This window comes from Phoca vitulina, unplaced genomic scaffold (assembly GCF_004348235.1).
Source record: "Phoca vitulina isolate PV1807 unplaced genomic scaffold, GSC_HSeal_1.0 scaffold16, whole genome shotgun sequence".
Classification (NCBI taxonomy): Eukaryota; Metazoa; Chordata; class Mammalia; order Carnivora; family Phocidae; genus Phoca; species Phoca vitulina.
Genome location: NW_022589719.1, coordinates 31,245,070 through 31,266,139, shown reverse-complemented (window position 1 = coordinate 31,266,139; position 21,070 = coordinate 31,245,070). Strand labels below are relative to the sequence as shown.

Genomic DNA, 21,070 nt, shown 5'->3' with positions numbered 1-21,070 from the left:
TCTTCACATGCAGGGCCTCGGGAAGATACGCAGCTTCTGGGGCTGGTGGTGTGTTCATTAGAACAGTGAGGCCTGGTTCTGGTTTCTTGGCACAGTCAGGTTGGAAGAGGCAGGGGCCCTCAGCTGGGATGGGGAAGGCGTGGTAAACTACAAGAAAAGGCTTACTATGAAAATTGGTAACCCTGGGTGGTAACTCTTCAGATGGAGAGTTGGGGAAATTTCCCAGTCCAAATAACTTGATAATTCTCCCAAATCCTTTTTTGTTTTTGTTCCTTTTTTTTTTTTTTTTAAGATTTATTTATTTGAGAGAGAGAGTGGGGGAGGGGCAGAGGAAGAGAATCTCAGCAGGCCCTCCACTGAGCATGGGGTTCCACACAGGGCTCCATCTCAAATATCTGAGCTGAAACCCAAGAGTCAGACCTTTAACCGAATAAGCCACCCGGGCGCCTTGTTCCTGTTCTTTAAACAGAGAAGATGAGGATCCTCTGTGGGAGGATCAGTAGGCATCAGTAGAGAAGTGTGAGTAGAAGATGTATCAGGGAAGGCCAGTCGGACCTTTCCTGAACTCGGGACCAGCTATGGCCTTAGTGGAGTCCAGGGCAGGGGTCTACTATGTTCCTACTCTGTAAAGTGGGGCAACCCTATTGGGAGGGAGGTCAGCGGTGCTGGCCCTGAAAGAATTCACCCAAGGCAGAACAGAGGAGATGGAAGTTTATTGAATACACTGCAAGGGAGCAGAGGAGAGACTGTCTGCCAGGAGGCAGTGGTGGGGGGCCTGTAGTTGAGGGGGAGGAGGTAGGGGAACATGTGGAACTTTACTTTTTTTTAGTTCCTGTGCCTGGTTGTAAGCAGCCCATTGGTAAGCAAGGGCTTACGGCTGTTCTGAGGTGGGTTTCCTGATGGACCTGTTTGCATTCAGCCGGGTGGTTGCTGTGGGCCCTTCTACCTTACTCGGTCTTCCATTGCCCAAGCCTGTTGCCTAAAAGTGGCCCTACAGAAAGCATTGCCTGATCACATCGGCACTGTGGTAACCTTGTTTGTACCTTAACCTAATCGTAGCTCAGGTTGGTGGGTTGGTTGATTGAGTGTTCCTAGGAGTGGAATTCTCTGGGACTGATTGAAGATTCCCCTGGTATCATGGGTATCCACTCATTTTGCGAAGGTTTTTGAACCTGCTGGTTCTTGGAAAACAGTATAACATGAAGTAAAGACCTTGGATCTAGACTTGGACTGCCTTTTAAGTTTGAATTCTTGCTTCGTTTATTTTCTCACTCTCCAACCTTAAAATTACTTAATTTCTGCCATCATGTTTTTGAGAGTTGCTGTGAAGAATAAATGATGTGAAGTTCTTAGATCAGCACCTGCCACATAGTGTGCAAACATATAGGCTATTTTTATCTCTAGTAATCTTTTAAGAAAAAGACGGTCACCTCCTTTCTAGGCGTTTCGATTCTTGTGGTTTAAGTGCAGAAGCTAGTTAAGTGTTAGAGCCTCAAAGAAAGTAAGCAAGGTGTTGTAATGAAAGAGGGGTGGTTGGGGGTGGACATAATATCCTAGGAAAGGTCTCTAAAAATGGGATGTGTGAAGCCTGAAACCTATCAAATAGATGATGAAAGAGGTCCAGCCCAGAGAACTGTGTGCAAAGCTGTGTGGTTTTGTCAGACCTGGACAGGAGTTCAGGTTTGAGTCCAAGTGCAGTGGAGGATCACCAAGTACAAGGAAGGGTTTAAGCAAGGGCCTGATGTGATCTGACTTGTGATCCAGTGCTTTCTCTGGCTGGTTTTTCTGGACAACTGGCAAGAAAGTTAGGGAACCAGTTAAGGGACTAGTAGCTGAGACTACTGGTAGTAATGGGGATGTAAAAAATGAGCGGACTTAAAAGGTCATCAAATCCATCCAGATGGATTGATCCATACGGAGATAAATACAAGGTATTGTGAAAGCGAAACTTACTGGGGGTGGGTCTAAAGAACCAGTGTCGGTGCCATGGATCAAGTCCTTGGGGCCCTTGGCATGGTGTGTGTGGGTTATCACCCCACTCTACCACAAACCAAGCTCATTAGGACAGGGATCCCATCTCTTTGCTTCTCGATGTGTTTTGGCACCTAGTATGGATTCTTCACTTTAAAGTTGGATGAACCATAGATTTGGAGGGGAAATAATATCTGTTATTATATTATAACATATCTGTTAAACGTTGCTTTCTTCTCAAGAGGGGAAATGCCTCCAACACACACATAAACAGAGACTAGGCCAAGTAGTCCATCTTCACCCTTTTTCTACACTCCCCTTTGTCTGTGTCCCCTAGTAGAATGACTGCCCTTCCAGTGCAGGGATGCATCTCATCCCCCATGGGCCTGGCACAATTAGGGGCCTAGAGTAGGTGCTTCTCAAAGATCGATTTCCGCCAGGAGGCTCTATCGTGCTAAAAAGGGAACCACTAGGGGGCGAGCTGGTAGCAGCGGAGCACCGGCCTGGTGCACTCGCCCTCCCTCGCTCACCGCGCAGGGCGGGGCCTGTGCGTCCCGACCCGCTCCTGCGCCTGCTCAAGCGCCATTTGGAAGAGGGGTGGGGCTTGGCTTCCGAGTGTGGGCGGAAGTTGCCGAGTGTCCTCGGGAGCTTTGAGTACGCTCCGTTGGCCTCTCTAGGAGGCGGAAGTAACCGATTAGCACCGGAAGTTGTCCAGCGCGGCCTGTGAGTGTTCGCAAGTGGCGCGGGGCGCCAGTTGCCATGGAGCCGGCCGGGCCCTGTGGTTTTTGCCCGGCCGGGGCGTCCCAGCCCGCGCGCTACACCTGCCCTCGCTGTAATGTGCCCTACTGCTCGCTGCGCTGCTACCGGGCGCATGGCACCTGCGCCGAAGCCTTCTACCGGGACCAGGTGGTGGGAGAGCTCCGCGGCCGCAGCGCCTCGCCCAGCCGCCTGGCCAGCGCCCTACGGCGGCTGCGTGAGCAACGCGAGACCGAGGACGACCCCGAGGACGCCGGCCTCAGGCCTGGCCCGGCGCCAGGCGGCTTCACCAGGCTCTGGGAGCTGCTGGCCCCCGCCGAGAAGGCGGCCTTCGAGCGGCTGCTGAGCCGTGGCGAGGCCGGGCGGCTGCTGCCCCCGTGGCGGCCGTGGTGGTGGGGCCGCGGGGCCGGGTCGCGGCTTCTGGAGGAGGTGGATGATGCTGCGGACCGTGACCCTGCGGAGCTGGAGCCCACCCCCGCGAGGACGTCACCGGCACCCGTGAAGGAGGCCGCCGCCGAGCCGTTTCTCGAAGACGCTCCCGAGGCCCGCGCGCCCGCCGTGCCCACCCGGATCCCCACGCTGGCCAGCCTGAGCCGCAGCCCGGCCTCGCCGCTCGTGCGCTTCCAGCTGCCCAACGTGCTGTTCTCCTACGCGCACACTCTTGCCTTGTATCACGGCGGCGACGATGCGCTGCTCTCCGACTTCTGTGCCACGCTGCTCGGCGTTTCCGGAGCCCTGGGTGCGCAGCAGGTCTTCGCCTCTGCCGAGGAAGCCCTGCAGGCCGCCGCCCAGGTGCTCGAAGCAGGCGAGCATCCACCTGGGCCCCTGGGCACACGGGGTGCCATGCGCGAAGCCGCCCGCATCCTAATGGGCGAAGGCCCGGCCGACCAGAAAGGCTACACGCTGGCAGCACTGGGGCACCTGGCGCGGACGCTGGGCCGGGCCCGGAAGCAAGCTGTGGCCACGGAAGAGCGAGATCGCCTCTACCGGGCGCGGAAGAAGTGCCAGTTCCTACTGGCTTGGACCAATGAAAATGAGCTGGCCCTCACACCCCTGGCTCTGGACTGTGCCAGGGCCCATCGAGCCCACGCTGTGGTGGCCGAGGAGGTGGCAGCCCTCACCGGGGAGTTGGAGCGGCTTTGGGGAGGCTCCCTGCCACCTGCTCCAAGAATTCTCATCGAGGAACTCCCTGGCTGAACTGGGATCCCTCTGTCATTAATAAAGCTGTGACTGGTCTGCCCTATGAGCAGTGCCTGCTTCTGAGGAACAGCTGTTGTGTCCCCAACCCCCCACCCCACCCCCACTCCCCACCCCCGCCGCCCAACCCCAGACTCTCGGGCCCACAAGCCACCTCTCAGCTTGTCCTGGGTCAGAGCTGACCCAGCCAGTTTTTAAACACCCTAGCCCCAGAAAGGGAGGGAAGTGGTACCATGGGTTCCAGATGTTTATCCAGGAGGAAGAGCGAGCCCCTCCACTCCCATTTGTGGGCACTGGCTGCATCTCTCCTTGCTCCAGAGCACCTCCCTGAGGCTGTTGGTCCCTGCTTGCTGGAGCTCAGAGCAGGGTGGGGCCCAGGCTCCCGGGGCCGGCCGCGCTGCCGGTTGGGTGGGCACCTGCCCCCGTCTGGGCTGAGTGGAGCCGCTTCAGTAGACGTAGGGCAGGATTCGGTAAGGCACGCGCCGGCAGTACTCGTGCCAGGCCAGGCCGTACTTCCGCAGGCACTGCTGCTCGTCCCGGGCCTCCCGGTGCACCAGCAGTGCCGTGAAGTAGAGGAGGTAGAAGTAGGGCAGCAGGTGAGACACTCCTGTGGGGAAGTGGAGGCTGTGACCGCCCAGCAGCTCCCCAGCTCACAAAGGTTTCCGCATCGAATGGCTCACAGGGACACTGGGGCTCCGGTGAAAGGTCCGGGTCTGCAGCAAGGGGCTGGCTCCACGAGGCTGGCGGGGAGGTCTGCCCCCAGCCACTCACTGAGTCCATTCCCAGCTCCCTGACTGCTCCCTCCACTAGGCTGCATCCCCGTTCTCCATTCCACACCCAGACGGGGCATCCTGTGGTCACCACCTCTGTCCCTCACACGCGCGCGGTCCCCGTCCTGTGCCCTCCCAAGCCACTCACCACAGGGCAAGGACCAGGCCAGAGCCATGATGAGGTCTCCAAGGTAGTTGGGATGGCGGACCATACCCCACCACCCAGACACCAGCAGCTGCCGCCCCGTGGCTGTGGGGATGGTCTCAAGGCCTGGGGAAAGACAGGGAATGGGATGAGGGACCTGGAGGAAGCCCAGCTGCACCACTTCACTCATGGCACCCTAGAAACCCAGCTCACCAGCCACTCTGGGGTCAGAAGGATTCTTTCGGAAGATGCTCTTCTGGGAATTGGCCCCCCGGAAGATGTAGTAACCAACAGCTAGGGGAAAGCATGAGCAAGTGGTCAGGGTTGAGGTTTAGAGCCTTCTACTTGACCCTGACCATCCACCCACAGCCCAGTTGGCCTGGAGAGCTAGGACCCAGTCCCCCCCCCCCCCCCCCCAACCTCCACCCCTGTGTTAGAGGAGCGGCTGAGGCTTAGTACCTACCCGATGCTGAATAAACAGAACATGAATGAATGAAAGGGGGAGGAGCCCCCTCCTGACTGACCATTGATGAGGCAGATGACTGAGGCCATGGGCAACCCCAGGGGCTGCGGGTGGTGGAGCAGGAACTGGGCCTGCAGGCTGTAAGTGAAGGGTACCCAGGCCAGGTCCCCAAAGGCCAGCATGAAGCCAAACCCGTCGTGTGTGATGTCCATGGTGGTGAGAACAGCCTCCTGCAAGGGTGGGACCCAGACACACCCACTGAGTCCCCATGAGGTCCTCAATTGCCCTCCCTGCCTCTTCGCCCAGTCCAGCCTCACCTCATGCCAGAGAGCATCACCCACATAGAGTAGCTGGAAGCCATTGACCAGCCACATGGCCAGGGAGGGACTCCCCCGAAGTTCTGCTTCCTGCATCAGCAGGGCCAGGTTGATGAGGACCTGGGGACATGGGAGAGGGAGCACAGGGCAGTCTGTCCCCAGCCCGCCTCCAAAGCCTCCTTTCCCCCACCCCATGTGGAAAATGGAGATAATCATGGACCTGCCTCACGGAGCTTGTCTGGGGACTCGTTGACATAGTGAATGGGCAGCACGAAACATGATGTGTCTGGCACATAATAAATACTCACTCGTGTGAGTAAACCCATTCTGGTAGCACTGGGTGGTGCTGTGATTAACGTTACCACTCCCAACCCTCACAAGAACCTTCGCAGGAAGTTCTAACTTTATCCCATTTCACACATGGGGAAATCGCCTCGGGGGCCAGGGTGCAGATCCATGGTGGACACTTGGCCTCCTCTCACCTCTAGTTTCCAGGGTGACATGAGGCACCTTGCCCAAGAGACCCTTTGGGAAATCGTGACCACAGTCCAGCATGGGTGATTATAACCCAAACCCACAGTTGGCATGTCCTCGAGGCCACTAGTGATGGACAGCTTGCTCACCCAATGATCAGTCTCAAGCGCTGCACCACTAGGACCAGCAGGCCGCACAGCACCAGCCTCTCCTGTCCTCAGAATAGATTTTGAGCTTGATTTATTTAAAGTTGCACCTGCTCACCTAATTCCCTCCATGCCTTTCTCCCTAGCACGTAGTGCCCCTGCCACGCTACATATATTTCACTCAGGTTTTGTCTGTCTTTCCTAGAATGTATGCTCCACGAGGGCAGAGTTTTGTTTGTTTGTTTGTTTTTTGCTTTCCCATAACTTTTTTTCTCTTTTGTCTCCTCGTATCTAGAGTAGTGCCCGGGGCACTCAACAAATATTTGTGGGATGAGTGATTAATGGTTTACCTCTGTGCAATAGTGGCCCTGCCCTGTCCTGCCCAAGCACTGCTTAGGCATCCCACCCCTCCTCCTGGCCCACATAGACATGCCCAGCCTGCCCAGCCTACCCAGCCGATGAGGCCAGGTCGCAGTTCACAGAAATATTTGAAGTCGAAGGACCAGATGCGCGGGTTGAGCTCCCGTCCCAGGAAGAAGTCGTAGATGGGATTGCCTGGAGAATAACGGAGGCTGAAGATGCAAGTGAGCACCCCCATCTGCTTCTGTCTGCACCCTACTGGGACCCCTCTCACCTGAGTTCCCCCCAGGGGCCAGGGCCGAGGCAGGGGCCACCAGGGCCTTCAGATAGAGAAGGAGGCTGAAGATGAAGGCGGTGAGGGTGGCCGCAAAGGCCAAGGGCAGGAGCATTTCCGGGAGCGCCCCCAGAGGCAGCCCGGCAGACACAGCCAAGCCCACCAACAGGGCTGTCAGCACCAGGGCCTGGAAGCCTGAACCACAGTACACAATGAATCCTGGGGGCTGCACCCTACACCTCTGCCCTTCCCCTTCACTCCCCCCTCACCCCGCCCCCCCAATACACAAACACAGTCCAAAGCCCAAGGAGGTCAATGGCCCTGCCCCTGGGTCACCCCAACCACTGCTCTGGTGCATAGAGTAAGAGCAAATGCTGCGGGTAGGGGTGGAGGAACAAGGGACGTGGAGAGGGACAGTGAGATTCCCCCAAGGCTACCCTGGGCACACAGCGTAAAATAGGCATCTGACGGAGCTTGGGGCTGGGGGCTAATCTCCACTGGGCCTAGAGCTCCATCCCCACCCGCACAACTCTAGCGCAGGGAGCCATCCCCCCGCCCCCGCGTCCATGCACCGTTAATGGGGTAGCGCAGGCGACTCTTGTCCTTCAATTCCTGTCCCTCGGCCACCTGCAGGCACAAAGGGGCTCTGATAAGGGGTGAGAGTGTCTTCTCTCCAGCGGAGCCCCCTCCCTCCGCCCGCCTCCCCCGCGAGCCGAGTCCACACCTTGCCCGCCGGCAATAGGTAGAGAGCCGCCTGAAGGCCGAGCCAGGTGAACCACAGCAGCAGCATCTCCGGGCTCCACAGCACTTCGGGTCCCGGCAGGTAGGGGGGTGGGCCCAGGAGGCGCGCGGGGCCCGAGCGGGCCACCAGGAGCAGGTGGAACATGGTGGCAGGAAGCAGCAGCATCAGCACCGCCGCGCCTGGGACCGGGGGCGATCGCGTCGGGCGTCGGCTCCGCAGCTGCCCTCCGACACCAACACCCCCCCGCCCCGCCCAGGCGCCCTGTCGTCTCCAGGACCCCTCAGCATTCCCACTGCCCTCTTCCATATCCCGTTCTCAGCCCTCAGCCCCTTCCCTGACTTCCATCTTGGGCCCCGCCCCCTCTCCCCCCCAAAGTTCCTCCTCCTGCTCTTGGTACAATCCTCCACTCCACAATCCGGTGCTGTGCAGCCCCCTCCCCAGACAGTCCCTCGCAAGCCCCAGATCCCTCTGCTTCTGGAGACCCTTCAAAGCTTTCCACCCTCAGATCCTAGCTCCTCCGCCCCCGCCCCGTTTGAGCCCTCGCTGAGCCTGACCACAGATTCCACCCCGCCCCATTACCCAGGGGTCCCCCGAATTCCAGCGGAGCCCGGGAGCCCTGAGGAGAGGCCATGGTCTCCGCTCCACCGGCGGGGGGGGGGTACACAAGAGTCCGTCAGAGAAGCACAGTCCACCTCCTCCCCCAGGACATGAGCTTGGAGACGCGGAGGATCAGCCCACTGCACAAGCACCTGCTTGGTCCCTGAGCTCGGACTGCTACCGCTCGAGTCCCTAGGTCTTTAAGTGGACCCACCCCCGGCCCATCCTGGGCCCACACTCCAGCCAATCGGTTTGGGGGGCGGGTCTGACGCGGCCGCCTCCTGAGCCACCTCACAACTCCACCCCCAGCCAGCCCCGCCCCCGCAAGCAGGAGGGAGGAGGAAACAACACGTCTTTATTGGCGGGTCTTGAGGCCCGAGGGGAAGGGCCAGCGGACGCAGGGACACCAGGGGATGGGGGAGGGGAGGGCGACTGCACAGGTCCATGCATGGCAGCGGCCCGGCCTAGCCACGCTCGCAGATGACCTCGACGACACTGGGTTCCATGGGCACTGGGTCCGGGCAGCGCAGGGCAGCCGAGGCCACCACTTCGTCCAACAGCAGGTGCACGAGCTCCTCATCGGCCACGAAGCGCCACAGGTAGAGCTGCAGGAAGTGGCAGTCCACCTGCACCTGCTGCAGGCCGAAGCGCCCAAAGGTGCGCAGCCGCACGCACTCCAGCAGCGTCTTCAGGCTGATCTTGATGATGCCCGTCAGCACCGACACCTGCGGGCAAGGATACAGGAATGCAGCCCGGGGACAGCACGTGCTGGAAGGGGCACTGGGTCCCTGAGGCCACCCGCATTCTGTGCACAGGCCAGAGAGACAGTAGGAGGCCAGGAGCTGCGATGGGGTGTAAAAGCCCCAGGACCCCCGTAAGAGGGAGGGACACATACAATGTTGGCACCATCATCTGGAGAACAGACAGGGAAGGCCCAATGACATCAGAAGCAGAGAGGGGAGTCAGCCCTGACATGCGGAGGGGAGAGACTTGCTGAGTTACAGGCAAAAGAACACCAGGTCCTAGAATGTGGGCTGGGTTGGGGCAGAGACTATGGTGTGGACAGGAATCCCTGGGGAGGACCCGGACTACTGTGACAACAAGGACAAGAGCCAAACAGGCATTCTAGATGTGCATCCAGACCCAGGCTGGGAGCACACCAAGGTCAGGGCAGAGGGCCATGGAATATGGTGATGGTGGGGCTCTGGATGACATTCCCTCCTAGAAACAGCCCACAGAGTCTCAGGCTCCCTGACTTAGTGTGCGACTGCTTCAGCCAACCTTCGCAAGGGCCCCTGGAAAGTGGGGTCACTGGGGACTTCAGACCTTGTTGAATTCCACAGGGCTGAACACATCAATACGTTCAGAGAACAGTTTCTGGATGTTGCTCAAGAGATTAGTGTCCATCGGGGCGCTGGATGGTGGAGGAGACAAGCATTCAGAGCCCACCCTGCACCCCCAACCCCCTTTGTCCATTCCAACCCCCCAGGGTTACCCTGGCCAGCCAGACCTGGGTGTATAGCTGGGCGCATAGCGGCCCTGCTGACGAGAGCTGCTGTACACCGAGAAGGTTCTTTTGCTGGAGTCGCTGCTCTGGGCCTTGCGGACACCCTCTTCGTACAGAAGCCCCACCTAGTGGTGGAAGGAGGCACTGCAAGGAGGCCAGAGCAAGGGGAGCCTCCTGCCCACCAGGTGCCCAGGGTGAGGGCCCAGGACACCCTAAATTACAAACTCATTTATTACGAGAATCACAGGGTAGTGGGGACCTAGTATCTGGTTGGTACCTGGTCACTACAGAAGTGGGGGAGTGGGGCAAAGGCGGGACATAAGACCTGGTACTGAGGCCCAATCTTCAGTGGTAGCCCTGCCCGCCCTGATTCCCTGGGTGACTAGACCTCAGTCTCCTCATAGGTGAAATGGGGGCAATGATGCCCCGAGTCGGGGCTGAGGAGGGACGAGGCCACAGACGCAGGCACTGATGTCTTGATCCTCCCAGGGTTGTTCCCCCCACACCCACAGCAGGCATGAGGACCCCCTGGCCAGCCCGGGGGGAAGCACCTGCACGTCGATCGCTGTTGTGTCCTCCACCACCCGCTTCATGACAGCACGCACGTTCCGGGGCTCCAGGGTACTGAGCCAGTCCCGTGTCTCCACACTCTTGCGCAGCATCTGTGATATGACCAGGCCCTGCACCTTCACATAGTGGGTCAGTAACCGCCGTGCTGTCTCCCTGGCTTCTGCACACAGTGTGCTCACGGGTGTCACTGGAGACTGGTCCTGAGCCAGGGGTGCAGAGGACAGAGAGACAGTGAGTGCTGGGGGCAGCTGAGGGGCGCCTGCCAAGCAGGAGTGGGGCACAGGCTGGGCCTAGGCAGCTGGCCTGGGTCTGACCATGACAGCACTGTCCACGGGGGACCACCATCCCCGACCCTGCTGTGAGCTAGTGGTTCACCTGCACGAGAAACTGTTCATCGGTGAGGGTGAGGATGTAGGAGATGGTGGCTGTCTCATAGTCCAAGCAGAGGCGGGAGAGAAGCAGGAGCAGAGCAGGCGGTGTGGCGCCCCCCTTCTCCCCAGGGCTGTCACAGAAGCTCTGAGCCGTCTGGCACATGGAGCGGATGAAGCCCACGATGAGGCCCTCACGAACACCCTGGCTGCAGAACTCGCCCTGTGAGGAAGAGGGCCCCAGATACACAGCAGGTCCCCTCTTCCAGGCAGGGGCTGCTAGTGACCCTCTTCTGGGACCCTAAATGCCCTAGCCCCTCTCCAAGGGACAGCTCCATCCTGCATTCCAGGACCCAAAAGCAGCTCCCCTGCTTGGGGGGGTGGGGGGGTGGAGTGCAAAGGGACAAGACAAAGCCAGCGCTGGGGACCCTACTGGCAGATGCCCTCCCAGCCTTCCCCTCCCCTCCAGGCTGTGCCAGTCTTCCTTGTGACAGCCTGAAACCATATCCAGAGTGCCTGGGCAAGGACTGTGTGCCCTGATAGCTGTCAAACTCTAGGATGAATAAAAGAATGCCCAGAATAAGGCGGCGGGGGGAGGCGGGGGGAGGATGCCCAAAGGCAGGCCATACCCGGAAGTAGGGCTTGTTGGAGAACGACACCTCCTTGGCCGTGAAGAGGTGCACAGCTGCCAGAGAGGCCTTGATGTGGCTCAGGATGGAGCTGGCCACGTTGGCCAGCAACTCGGCCAGGCCCGGGCCTTCCTTTCCAGCCAGGCGAGGTGCGGCCAAAGCCTGCCGCACGTCGGTCAGGCAACCCAGGAAGGCGGCCCGCAGGCCCTGCAGGTGGTGGCCCAGGCGCTCCCGGGCCACCCGCTCCACGATCTCCGTGGCAGCCTCGGCCAGCCCCGCCGCGGCCAGCAGGGCCCCAGGCGCCCGCAGGCGCCGATGGAAGCGGTCCAGCGCCCGCACCAGCAGCGAGTTGTCGCCGCTGCCCTGCTCCTGTGCCAGCCGCCGCTCCACTAGCGCAAAGTAGCGGCCACCCAGCTCCCGGGCGAAGGCCGCCAGCTTCTCGGCACCCGCGGGGCCCTGGGCCGCAAACAGCTCCTGGTAGGCCGAGGCCACCTGGCAGAGGCCACCCACGAAGCCACTTCCTCCGTGATCGGTGAACTCTAAGACGTCGGGAGCGGGAGGGGAGGGCCCCAGCTCTGCCTCCAGGCTCCGCAGCTCGGCCTCCAGCCGCCCTCGGGCGTGCGCCAGGAACTCGGCACACAGCTCCTCCGCCGGCTCGCCCAGGGCCAGCAGCAGCTCCACGCACTCGGCCTGCTCGGGGGCGCCCGAGCCGCCCTCCCTGCGAGGTGGGAGGTGGCGGTGAAGGGCAGGCTGGCAGAATGCGGGGCGGGGCACGCACCGCGACCCGCAGGCCCAGGACCGCGGCGGGGTGGGCGGGGGCCCCCGGGCCTCACCTGAAGCGCTGCCGCAGCTGCTGAGCCAGGCGAGCCGTGATGACCTGGCAGTCGTCCTGGATGGCGCGGAACGAGGGCAGGTGCCGGTACTGCTGCAGCACGGCCCGCGCGCGGCCCTGGTAGCGCACCGCCTGCCCGTAGGCGCCCAGCTCCACGCACTGGGTGAGGCGCGAGGGCAGCTCGAAGAGGAACTGCAGCTTCCGCAGCAGCGCGTGGACGCCTGGGGGACGGGGACAGCTGGTGTGAGCCCCAGGGCCCCCGGCGGCCCGCTCCGGCTCCGGCCCCGGCTCCGGGACCCGGCCCACCTGCGAGCTTGGTGATGCGCTCGTGGCGGTCCTGCAGGGTGGCGCTGATGCGCGCGCTGAAGTCCGTGATCACCGCCATGTTGGTGGCCAGCCGGTCCATCTCGTCCTCCATCTTCCGGAAGTCGTTCTTCATCTTCCGGATGGTGTCTGGGAGGGCAAGGGAGCGGGAGAGGGCAAAAGAGGTGACTTGGCACAGGGGCAGCACTCAGCTTGCGGCGGCGTCCAAAGGCTCCCTCCCTACCCCTGGACACACACACAGGCACGTGCCCAGGCACAGGCCTCCTTCCCAAATGCTCCTGAGCCAGCTCCTCAAGGGTCACATTGATGATTCAGTGCAAAAGGGGCTGCCACAGTAAATGGGAGGGAAGGCCACGTTTTCTGAGCACCCCTTGTGCGCCCTGCTAGGTGGGGAGAAGCCTACGGAGCCACAGTCAGAAGATGCCAAAGGAGGGCACAGAGCACTTGGCAAGAACCTGTCTGCTTCTTCCGAGGGGCATCCTCCATATCCAATGCACTGCCTGGCAGAGGAGACACCCTTATGTCCTTCCCAGACCTCCCAAGCCCTTTCACTCCACCTTCTGGACCACAGCCAACCCTCTCTGAAGGGTCCTTTCCCTTTGTCTTAAGGGAAACCTGCCTAAGGAGACAGTTCTTCTTTTCACACCCAGTGCCTCAGAGGCTGGCCCCTTGACACTTCTAGATAGTTTCTACTCTTCTTCCCTTTAAGACCCCAGCTTCTTTGAAGACCATGCCATCAAACTACACCTCTCTTGTTGCCATCCCTACTGTCCTCTGTGCCACACCTCTCAGTTGCTGATCACTGTTACCTTCTTGTGGGCAAGAACGTCCATACGGATGAGGCTTCAGATATTCCTGATTCTCCATTCACGACCTCCCCAATTCCACCCACCCTTCCCTCTGCCCCATCTTTGCCACCCTCTCCTTGCCCTCAGCTTCAAGCCTCACCACCTTCTGTAACTTTGATCCTTCACCCTGTCTACCCACTCTAACAGTCCTTTGGCCTCCAGGAACTCCAGACCCAGTGACCCTAGCACAGTGTCACTACTCATAATACCTCTCACAGCTGCAATTCCCTACTCATTCCCCACTCATTTCCCAGCATCTCTAACCTGCCACCAGGGTCATCGGTCATCAGGCATTTACAAGCCCCCTTGCCTCTCTTGCCCCCTCCTTCTATTACTTGCTAGTGAAACCCTACGGCAGGTTAAGCCCAACAAGCCACCCACCCCATGCACCCGAAGAGCTAGAACTGAGCCACAGTTGCCAATTGGCCTCCCTTTATGACTTCAAGTTCCTCCATCCTTCCAAACCCGTTGCTTTCCCATTTTCTAAAATAACATTTTCTCCAGAGTCCTTAAAACTCCAATACATGCCCCCAACTCTCAATTGGTGACTCTGTTTCACACTTCACAGAGAAAATATAAGCAAACACCAACTCCCTCCAAATCTGCAGAGTACAGGGATAGATCCATGCCTTTTGCTCTCCCCCTCCCTGAGGGGTCTCCTCCAGTCCCATGGCTGTGGTGACTTGGACATTACTGTCTCCAGTACTGACTAGAGCCCAGCCTAACAATCCACTTAACACCTTGATGGGAATGGCAAACAGGCTATTCAAGTATGACATGTCCAAAACAGAATTCCCCAAAACTGTTCCCTCATTAAATTTTTCCATCTTGGCTCCTGGCCATTTTCAGAGTCATTTTGTCTTATCTTTCCTTTTTATTCTTATCTTTCCCCACATTTAGTCCATCAGCAAGTCTGTAAGCTCTGCCTCCAACATTTTGTTTCCAAGCCACCATCATCTCTTGTCCAACCAACTATGGCCAACATTTCCCAAATAATCTCCCTAACTCTACTCCTGAACTTATCATCAATATTCATAAAGGAGGGCTACCTGGCTGGATCAATCAGTAGAGCATGCGACTCTTGATCTCAGAGTCATGAATCTGAGCCCCATGTTGGGTGTAGAGATTACTTTAAAAATATATTCATGAAGGGGGCACCTGGGTGGCTCAGTCGGTTAAGCGGGCTGCCTTCAGCTCAGGTCATGATCCCTGGGTCCTGGGATCGAGCCCCGCATCGGGCTCCCTGCTCAGTGGAGAGCCTGCTTCTCCCTCTCTTTCTGCCTGCCTCTCTGCCTACTTGTGCTTTCTCTCTCTGTGTCAAATAAATAAAGTCTTTTAAATAAAAAAAAAAAAATATATATATATATATATATTCATGAAGGAAAGCAAGGATGAAGCAGAAACATATCTGTCATAGGAGACTTTAATTCACTTCTATCAATCCATGACAGATCAAGTGGCAAAAAGTGAAGGGAAGCTACAGAAGATCTAAAGAACTAATATGGGTGACCTTTTTGGTTTATATTGAATTCTTTTCAGATTCCATAGAATACACTACAACCTTACCATATGTTAGGTCTTAAAGCAAATCTCAATAAATTTACAAAGACAAGAAATTGAAATTCTACAGACAGCATTCTGATCACAATGCAATTAAACTGGAAATTAATAACAAAACTACAAAGCAAAGAGACCCCATCATTTGGGGAAGAAAAAACTTCATTTTTAATCAGCTATTGGGTCAAAAGCAAAACCAAAAACAAAGTGCACCATATAACAATGAAAACACTATAGATCAAACCTATAGGATATAGCTAGAGCAATGTTCAGAGGGAATCAGTTTTAAATCTTTATATAAATAAATTAGAATAAACATTCAACTCAAGAAGTTAGAAAAAATACAAATCAAAAAAAGCATAATTAAGGAATTAGTAAAGTTAAAAGCAGAGATTAATACATTTTAAAGGAATTTATTTATTTATTTATTTATTTATTTTATTTATTTTTAGAGGGTGCGAGTGGGGGAGGGAGAGGTGCGGGAAAGAATCTCAAGCAGATCCATGCCAAGTGCAGAGCCCATCGTGGGGGTCGATTTCACAAACTTGAAATCATGAACTGAACCAAAACCAAGAGCTGGATGCTTAACCAACTGAGCCACGCAGGCACCCCAAGATTAATACATTTTTTAAATGGGAGAACTATAAATCAAAGATCAGGGTCACTTAAAAAAAAGGATAAAAAATAAAATTTACAAAATGTTATCTAATTTTTTATTTTTTAATATTTTATTTATTTATTTGACAGAGAGAGAGAACACAAGCAGGCAGAGCGGCAGGCAGAGGGAGAGGGAGAAGCAGGCCCCCCGCTGAGCAGGGAGCCCGATGTGGGGCTCGATCCCAGGACCCCGGGATCACGACCCGAGCCGCAGGCAGACGCTTAACCGACTGAGCCACCCAGGCGCCCCGCTAATTTCTTAAAAGGGGAAAATAAGAAATTAAGGGGTGAAATAATCACAAATACACAAATTAGAATAATCACAAGATACAACTTTGCTCAATTCCATGTAAAGAAATTAAAAACTTGAATGAAATGAATAATTTGCTACAAAAACAGAATTTACCCATATTGGGGTGCCTGGGTGGCTCAGTTGATTAAGCATCTGCCTTGGGCTCAGGTCATGATCCCGGGGTCCTAGGGTCGAGCCCCGGATCAGGCTCCCTGCTCAGCGGGGAGTCTGCTTCTCCCTCTCCCTCTGACCCTCCTCCCTGCTCATGCTCTCTCTCTAATGAATAAATTAAAAAAAAAAAATTCTCTCTTAAAAAAATGTAATTCCAAAAGTATGTGAAGAAAATCAGGGAGAATTTTAAAATAATATTAGGGATGGAAATTTCTTTCTACAATACCACAAACTCAGAAGCCATCAAAGGGGAGATTAATAAAACTGTTCGGTCCACTAAAACCACCATGAGCAAAATCAAAAGATGAACTTTTTTTTTAAGATTTTATTTATTTATTTATTTATTAGAGTGAGATGGTAACTGTTTGGACACCAAGATACTAGCTTGGGAGAGGAGTGGGTGGTAACTGGTAGGAGGCTGGAGGGGGCCTTGCCAGCCTGGGTGCTGACCACACAGCTTCTCCCTCTCTCTCTGCCCCCCCCCCCCCACTCATGTGCTCTCGCTCTCTCTCACTCTGCTCTCTCTCAAATAAATAAAATCTTTAAAAAAAATTCAGTGGTTGGGGTGCCTGGGTGGCTCAGTCGTTGAGCATCTGCCTTCGGCTTCGGTCATGATCCCAGGGTCCTGGGATCAAGCCCTGCATCGGGCTCCCTGCTACGCGGGAAGCCTGCTTCTCCTTCTCCCACTCCCCCTGCTTGTGTTCCCTCTCTCGCTGTGTCTCTCTCCGTCAAATAAATAAATAAAATCTTAAAAAAAAAAGTCAGGTCACCCCATTCCTCTCATTTCATCTCAGTCAGAGTGAAGAGCAGGATCCTCATAACCACTTTTAAGTCCCTACAAAATCTGGTTCTCACTAGCCCTCTACCCTATCACCTACCACTTTCCTCCTCCCTCAATCCCCTTAAAGTCCCTGCTGTACTCTGAATATGCCCGATGTGCCCTCTCTTCAGAGCCTCTGCCCCTGCTGCTTCCTCCCCCACCAGGGCTGGTTCGTTCTCATCAAAGCTCTGCTCAAATGTCACCCCTTCCGAGGGGCCTTCTCATACTTACTCTAGCTAAAGGCAGACCCACACACACATTACCCTTTTCTCCCTATTTTCTTTTTCTAGCACTTACTACCACCTTTATTTGTGTATTCATTTGTTGTCCATCTCCCACCTAGAATGCAGGCTGCAGGAAGAAGCTTGATCTAGCTGGTTCATTGCTATATCCTCAATATGCAGAACAGCTCTTCTCAAAAAAAAAAAAAAAGGCATTCAATGAATACTTCATGAATGGATATAAGACTTTACAGTACGTATAGATTTAGAACCCCTGATTCCAACACTCACTTTATAATTTTCTCCCTTAGGAAAAAGATAAAATAACAAGCCATCCTTATTAAGCAAGAGCTAAATGTCAAAACTGTACAAATTCTAACAAATGGAAAATGTAATGCTTGCAAAATTCTTATAAGAAATTTCATAGCTCAGAAATTATGATGATTTTTTTAAAAGATTTATTTATTTATTTTAGACAGAAAGAGCATGGTGGGGGATGGGCAAAGGGAGAGAGACGGGGGGAGAGAAGCAGACTCCCTACTGAGCATGGAGCCCCAACACCGGGCTCAATCTCCATCTCATAACCCTGAGATCACAATCTGAACCAAAATCAAGAGTCGGACTGTTAACCGACTGAGCCGCCCAGGTGCCCCTAGAAATTATGATTTCTTGCTGGTTGATGCTGGTATTAGCAAATAAAGAGGTGCCTACTCATTAGACCTGCTTCAAATCAGACAAAAGAACAATGACTACACCCAGCATTGTGACACTAGTAGAGTAAGAGACGTTAGAATGAACCTCACGAAAGTTCACCCAACATTCTCATGGACCACATGTAGGCCCTCAAGATCTGCCTCTAGGACTAAGTATACAGGGGTCCAAAACTATCACAAAAGTCTGAGTAGTGCATTTCATGAACATAAGACAGCAGTTAGTGTGAATGATAGATGAACATTGTCTAGCACTGTCCTAGACAGAGAATAAAGGGGGCAGGAGGGGGAAAAAAAAACCTTTACATGATCTTTGTGTCCCTTAATGTCATAAATTTTCTGTTTCTTTGCTTAATTTAAAAGGGGTAAAGGGATAGAGGAAGGGAGGGAGAGAGAAAGAGAGAAAGAGAGAGACAAGCCCACCCTCAAGACAGACGTGGGCAAGAGAAGAAAGCTACCACTAATGAGAGAAATGAACCCTTCCTGAGACATCCTTAGTGTCAGGGTTTCTAAGTGGTTCAGATAAATCCATGTCAGTCTAACATTTCATTTTGTTTTTTTCTCCCCTTTGATCCTCAGAACAACCCTCTGGGACCAGCTATTACCTCTATAGTCATTCAACCACAAAAGCTCTGAGAGGTGAGAGTGGATTAATGTCAGGGAAGGCCTAGAATCTGGGTCTCCTCCCCCTAAATCCCCTGCTGGTTTCCCCAACACAGGACAATAGGTAAGCGGGACTGTGAAGGGTGCGTCCCCGTGGGAATCACCTGTGGCTGAGATGAACTTGTTGTAGTTCTCATAGACCAGGGTCTGCATGTCGCTGTCCAGAGCCCGGATCTGTCGCACCATGTCTGTCTCACTGTCCATCAGCTGGGCCAGGGGGCACTCTCTACGCAGCTGGAGGAAATCGGGGTGTTAGTGCTCAGGTCGGGGGCTTACTCTAGCTAAAGAGTAAGCCCTCGGCTTGCCCCTACCTGGTCGGCTTTCGGTGCCAGAAAATCCTCATCCCACCCTTGTCAGGAATCCTAGACGTGGAGCCTATCAGTGGCACAGGTCAGGAGTTACCGGTCAGTTCGACCCTATTTGGGGTTTGTCAGCCTTTGAAATGCTCAGAGTCAGCCAGGGCCCACTCCAGAGCCTGTCAGCGCCTGGGCCACGCCCCCTACCCCGAGCCTATCAGAACATCAGCCCAGGACACCTCACACCCCGCACCTCCTCAGGCCAGTGCAAGTCTGCCCATGCCCCCCTTAGACTCCAGCTCTGCCCCTGCTTCCTGCCCGAGGGTCGTCTTGTTTTTAGGAACCCCTGCTTCCCTCACCCCCGCAACAAAGTCGAAGGCGTGATCTGAGGGTGCAATGTATCGGGGGCCTGGTTCCCCCAGAACACACACACACACACACACACACACACACACCTTGTCCAGATACACTTCCGGGTCGAAGTGCGCCCCGTTGAGATCCGTCGGGTCCAAGGGGTCCGACCCCGGGGGGCGCCCCGCAGTCTCCCCCTCCGAGAGGCCGTAGTAAAGCTTCAGCATCCCGTGCGTCTTCCGCCGACGCTCCGGGGCCTCAGCCTCGGGCCCCTCCGGAGAGTCCCCAGGTCCAGACCCCGGGCCAGGCCCAGCGGCTGCCGCCGCCATCGCTCCAACTGCAGCCCACGGGCGTGTGGCTGGGAAGGGGACCAGGAGGAGGCACTTCCGGGAGCCATAAAGTTCTTGTTGCAACGAGGCAGTCCTTCACTGAAACGTCCCCCTGCAGCCCTGGGTCCTTCGAGACTAGCGTTCCCCCGTACCTTTCCTCCCCGAGCGGAAGGTTCCGGCAGAGCCCTGGGTCTGGAGCGGAAGGATTGAGTGGAACTGGTGGGGTGCTTCCCTCCCAGAAGGAAAGCGGGTCCTGGCTCCCAAGCCCGCACGCCCGCAGGCAGAGGCCCCGGAATATGTCCCTGGATGCCGTGGACGGAGCGTCAGCCGTGGAGCCAGAGAGCGTGTGCCTGACCTCCTGGCATTGGCTCGTTACCTGGGTGGCGGCTCAGTTTCCCCCATTCCTAATATCGGGGTGCTGACCGCACAGGACTCTGCGAGGAGGCTGCGAGGGTTAGAGGCACATACAGTGTTTCTCGGGGCCGATCCTCTGACACGGGTCCGTGTGCCTTCAGACTCGGCTTCCCTAGACCTAGCTGCGGCTGCTGCTTTTTTTTTTTTTTAAGTCCCCAAGCACCTCCACATAGGTGCTTAGAAGACCGACTCTTCAGATCTTCAGTGACTGGTGGGCCGTGCTGAGTGAGGGGCTGGGTGGACATGTTGAGGGTAATTCTCAGGTGTCCGATTTCAACAAGATGCAGGTGTTCACCAAGGTGCAGCGCTCAATTGGACAGGTAATGAAGTTCAAGTTGAGATAAGATGAGGGTTTTTTTTTTTATTATTGTTATGTTAATCACCATACATTACATCATTAGTTTTTGATGTAGTGTTCCATGATTCATTGTTTGTGCATAACACCCAGTGCTCCATGCAGAACGTGCCCTCTTTAATACCCATCACCAGGCTAACCCATTTTCCCACCCCCCTCCCCTCTAGAACCCTCAGTTTGTTTTTCAGAGTCCATCGTCTCTCATGGTGAGATAAGATGAGTTTTAATAGAGAAAACGACTTTATCCATGTGGTCCTTGAAACATTACTTGTGATGGGCTGGTGGGGGGAGGTGGGGGGAAGGTACTGGAATGGAAACCACCTTGTTTATTCTTTGGCAGGGGTCCTGCAGGCCGAACACATCCCACCACCTGTTTTCATTTGGCCTGTGAGCTAAGACTGGTGTGTTGTTGTTGGTTTTTTTTCATTTTAAAGTGGTTAAAAAAATAAGAATGACATTTCATGACATGAAAATTATGTACAATTCATATCATCAGAGTAGTTCTTAAAAGTTCTCATCAGGAGAAAAAAAAATTTTGTTAACTATGTATGGTGACAGATGTCAACTAGACTTATTGTGATCATTTTGAATACAAATTTGGTACAAATACCAAATCATTACGTTGTACACTTGAAAATAATGTAATGTGGGACGCCTGGGTGGCTCAGTCGGTTAGGCATCTGCCTTCGGCTCAGGTCATGATCCCAGGGTCCTGGGATCGAGCCCCGCATTGGGCTCCTTACTCAGGGGGGAGCCTGCTTCTCCCCCCTGCTTGTGTTCTTGCTCTGTCAAATAAAATCTTTTTTAAAAAAATGAAGAGCATAAAGATTATCTACTCCAAGAAGTCTATAAACTTTAAAAAGTTGCAAAATACTGTTAAGAAAAATTATCCAAAATCTGGAAATAAGACCAAGAGTGTAGCATGTCCTGCTAGTGCCATCCTG

General features: G+C 55.0%; 3 protein-coding genes across 6 annotated transcripts; 1 reads left to right on the top strand and 2 right to left on the bottom strand.

The window, feature by feature from the left end:
* Positions 1–76: 76 nt before the first annotated feature.
* Positions 77–4,010, top strand: ZNHIT2 (zinc finger HIT-type containing 2). The gene has a single exon (XM_032414385.1). The coding sequence runs from the start codon at positions 2,731–2,733 to the stop codon at positions 3,922–3,924; it is 1,194 nt and encodes a 397-aa protein (XP_032270276.1). The 5' UTR covers positions 77–2,730; the 3' UTR covers positions 3,925–4,010.
* A 54-nt stretch (positions 4,011–4,064) lies between these two features.
* Positions 4,065–8,404, bottom strand: TM7SF2 (transmembrane 7 superfamily member 2). Of its 3 annotated transcripts, none has more exons than XM_032413956.1 (10): positions 8,365–8,404; positions 7,598–7,794; positions 7,446–7,500; positions 6,874–7,068; positions 6,691–6,794; positions 5,620–5,739; positions 5,364–5,532; positions 5,053–5,133; positions 4,843–4,965; positions 4,065–4,531 (listed from the first exon to the last, which is right to left on the bottom strand). In XM_032413956.1, the coding sequence occupies exons 2-10, from the start codon at positions 7,778–7,780 to the stop codon at positions 4,371–4,373; spliced, it is 1,191 nt and encodes a 396-aa protein (XP_032269847.1). In that variant the 5' UTR covers positions 7,781–7,794; positions 8,365–8,404; the 3' UTR covers positions 4,065–4,370. The 3 variants fall into 3 exon arrangements, with proteins under 3 accessions (XP_032269847.1, XP_032269846.1, XP_032269845.1); XM_032413955.1 differs by having other exon boundaries at positions 8,195–8,398; XM_032413954.1 differs by lacking the exon at positions 8,365–8,404 and having other exon boundaries at positions 7,598–8,188.
* Positions 8,405–8,558: 154 nt separating this feature from the next.
* Positions 8,559–19,473, bottom strand: VPS51 (VPS51 subunit of GARP complex). Of its 2 annotated transcripts, none has more exons than XM_032414928.1 (10): positions 19,133–19,473; positions 18,486–18,615; positions 12,425–12,571; positions 12,120–12,339; positions 11,287–12,004; positions 10,665–10,880; positions 10,271–10,489; positions 9,723–9,844; positions 9,539–9,626; positions 8,559–8,937 (listed from the first exon to the last, which is right to left on the bottom strand). In XM_032414928.1, exons 1-10 carry the CDS (start codon positions 19,355–19,357, stop codon positions 8,677–8,679), a joined length of 2,346 nt encoding a protein of 781 aa, XP_032270819.1. In that variant the 5' UTR covers positions 19,358–19,473; the 3' UTR covers positions 8,559–8,676. The 2 variants fall into 2 exon arrangements, with proteins under 2 accessions (XP_032270819.1, XP_032270820.1); XM_032414929.1 differs by lacking the exon at positions 19,133–19,473 and adding an exon at positions 18,693–18,853.
* Between the last annotated feature and the right edge of the window lie 1,597 nt (positions 19,474–21,070).

Coding starts and splice junctions, on each gene's coding strand:
- ZNHIT2 (XM_032414385.1), top strand. CDS start 2,731: ATGGAGCCGGCCGGGCCCTGTGGTTTTTGCCCGGCCGGGGCGTCCCAG.
- TM7SF2 (XM_032413954.1), bottom strand. CDS start 7,921: ATGGAAGAGGGCAGTGGGAATGCTGAGGGGTCCTGGAGACGACAGGGC. Junction 4,966..5,052: donor TTCTGACCCCAGAGTGGCTG/GTGAGCTGGGTT, acceptor GTCTTTCCCCAG/GCCTTGAGACCATCCCCACA. Junction 4,532..4,842: donor GGCCTGGTCCTTGCCCTGTG/GTGAGTGGCTTG, acceptor ACTTCCCCACAG/GAGTGTCTCACCTGCTGCCC.
- VPS51 (XM_032414928.1), bottom strand. CDS start 19,357: ATGGCGGCGGCAGCCGCTGGGCCTGGCCCGGGGTCTGGACCTGGGGAC. Junction 10,490..10,664: donor ATGAACAGTTTCTCGTGCAG/GTGAACCACTAG, acceptor CCCCTGGCTCAG/GACCAGTCTCCAGTGACACC. Junction 9,845..10,270: donor CAACAGCGATCGACGTGCAG/GTGCTTCCCCCC, acceptor TTCCACCACTAG/GTGGGGCTTCTGTACGAAGA.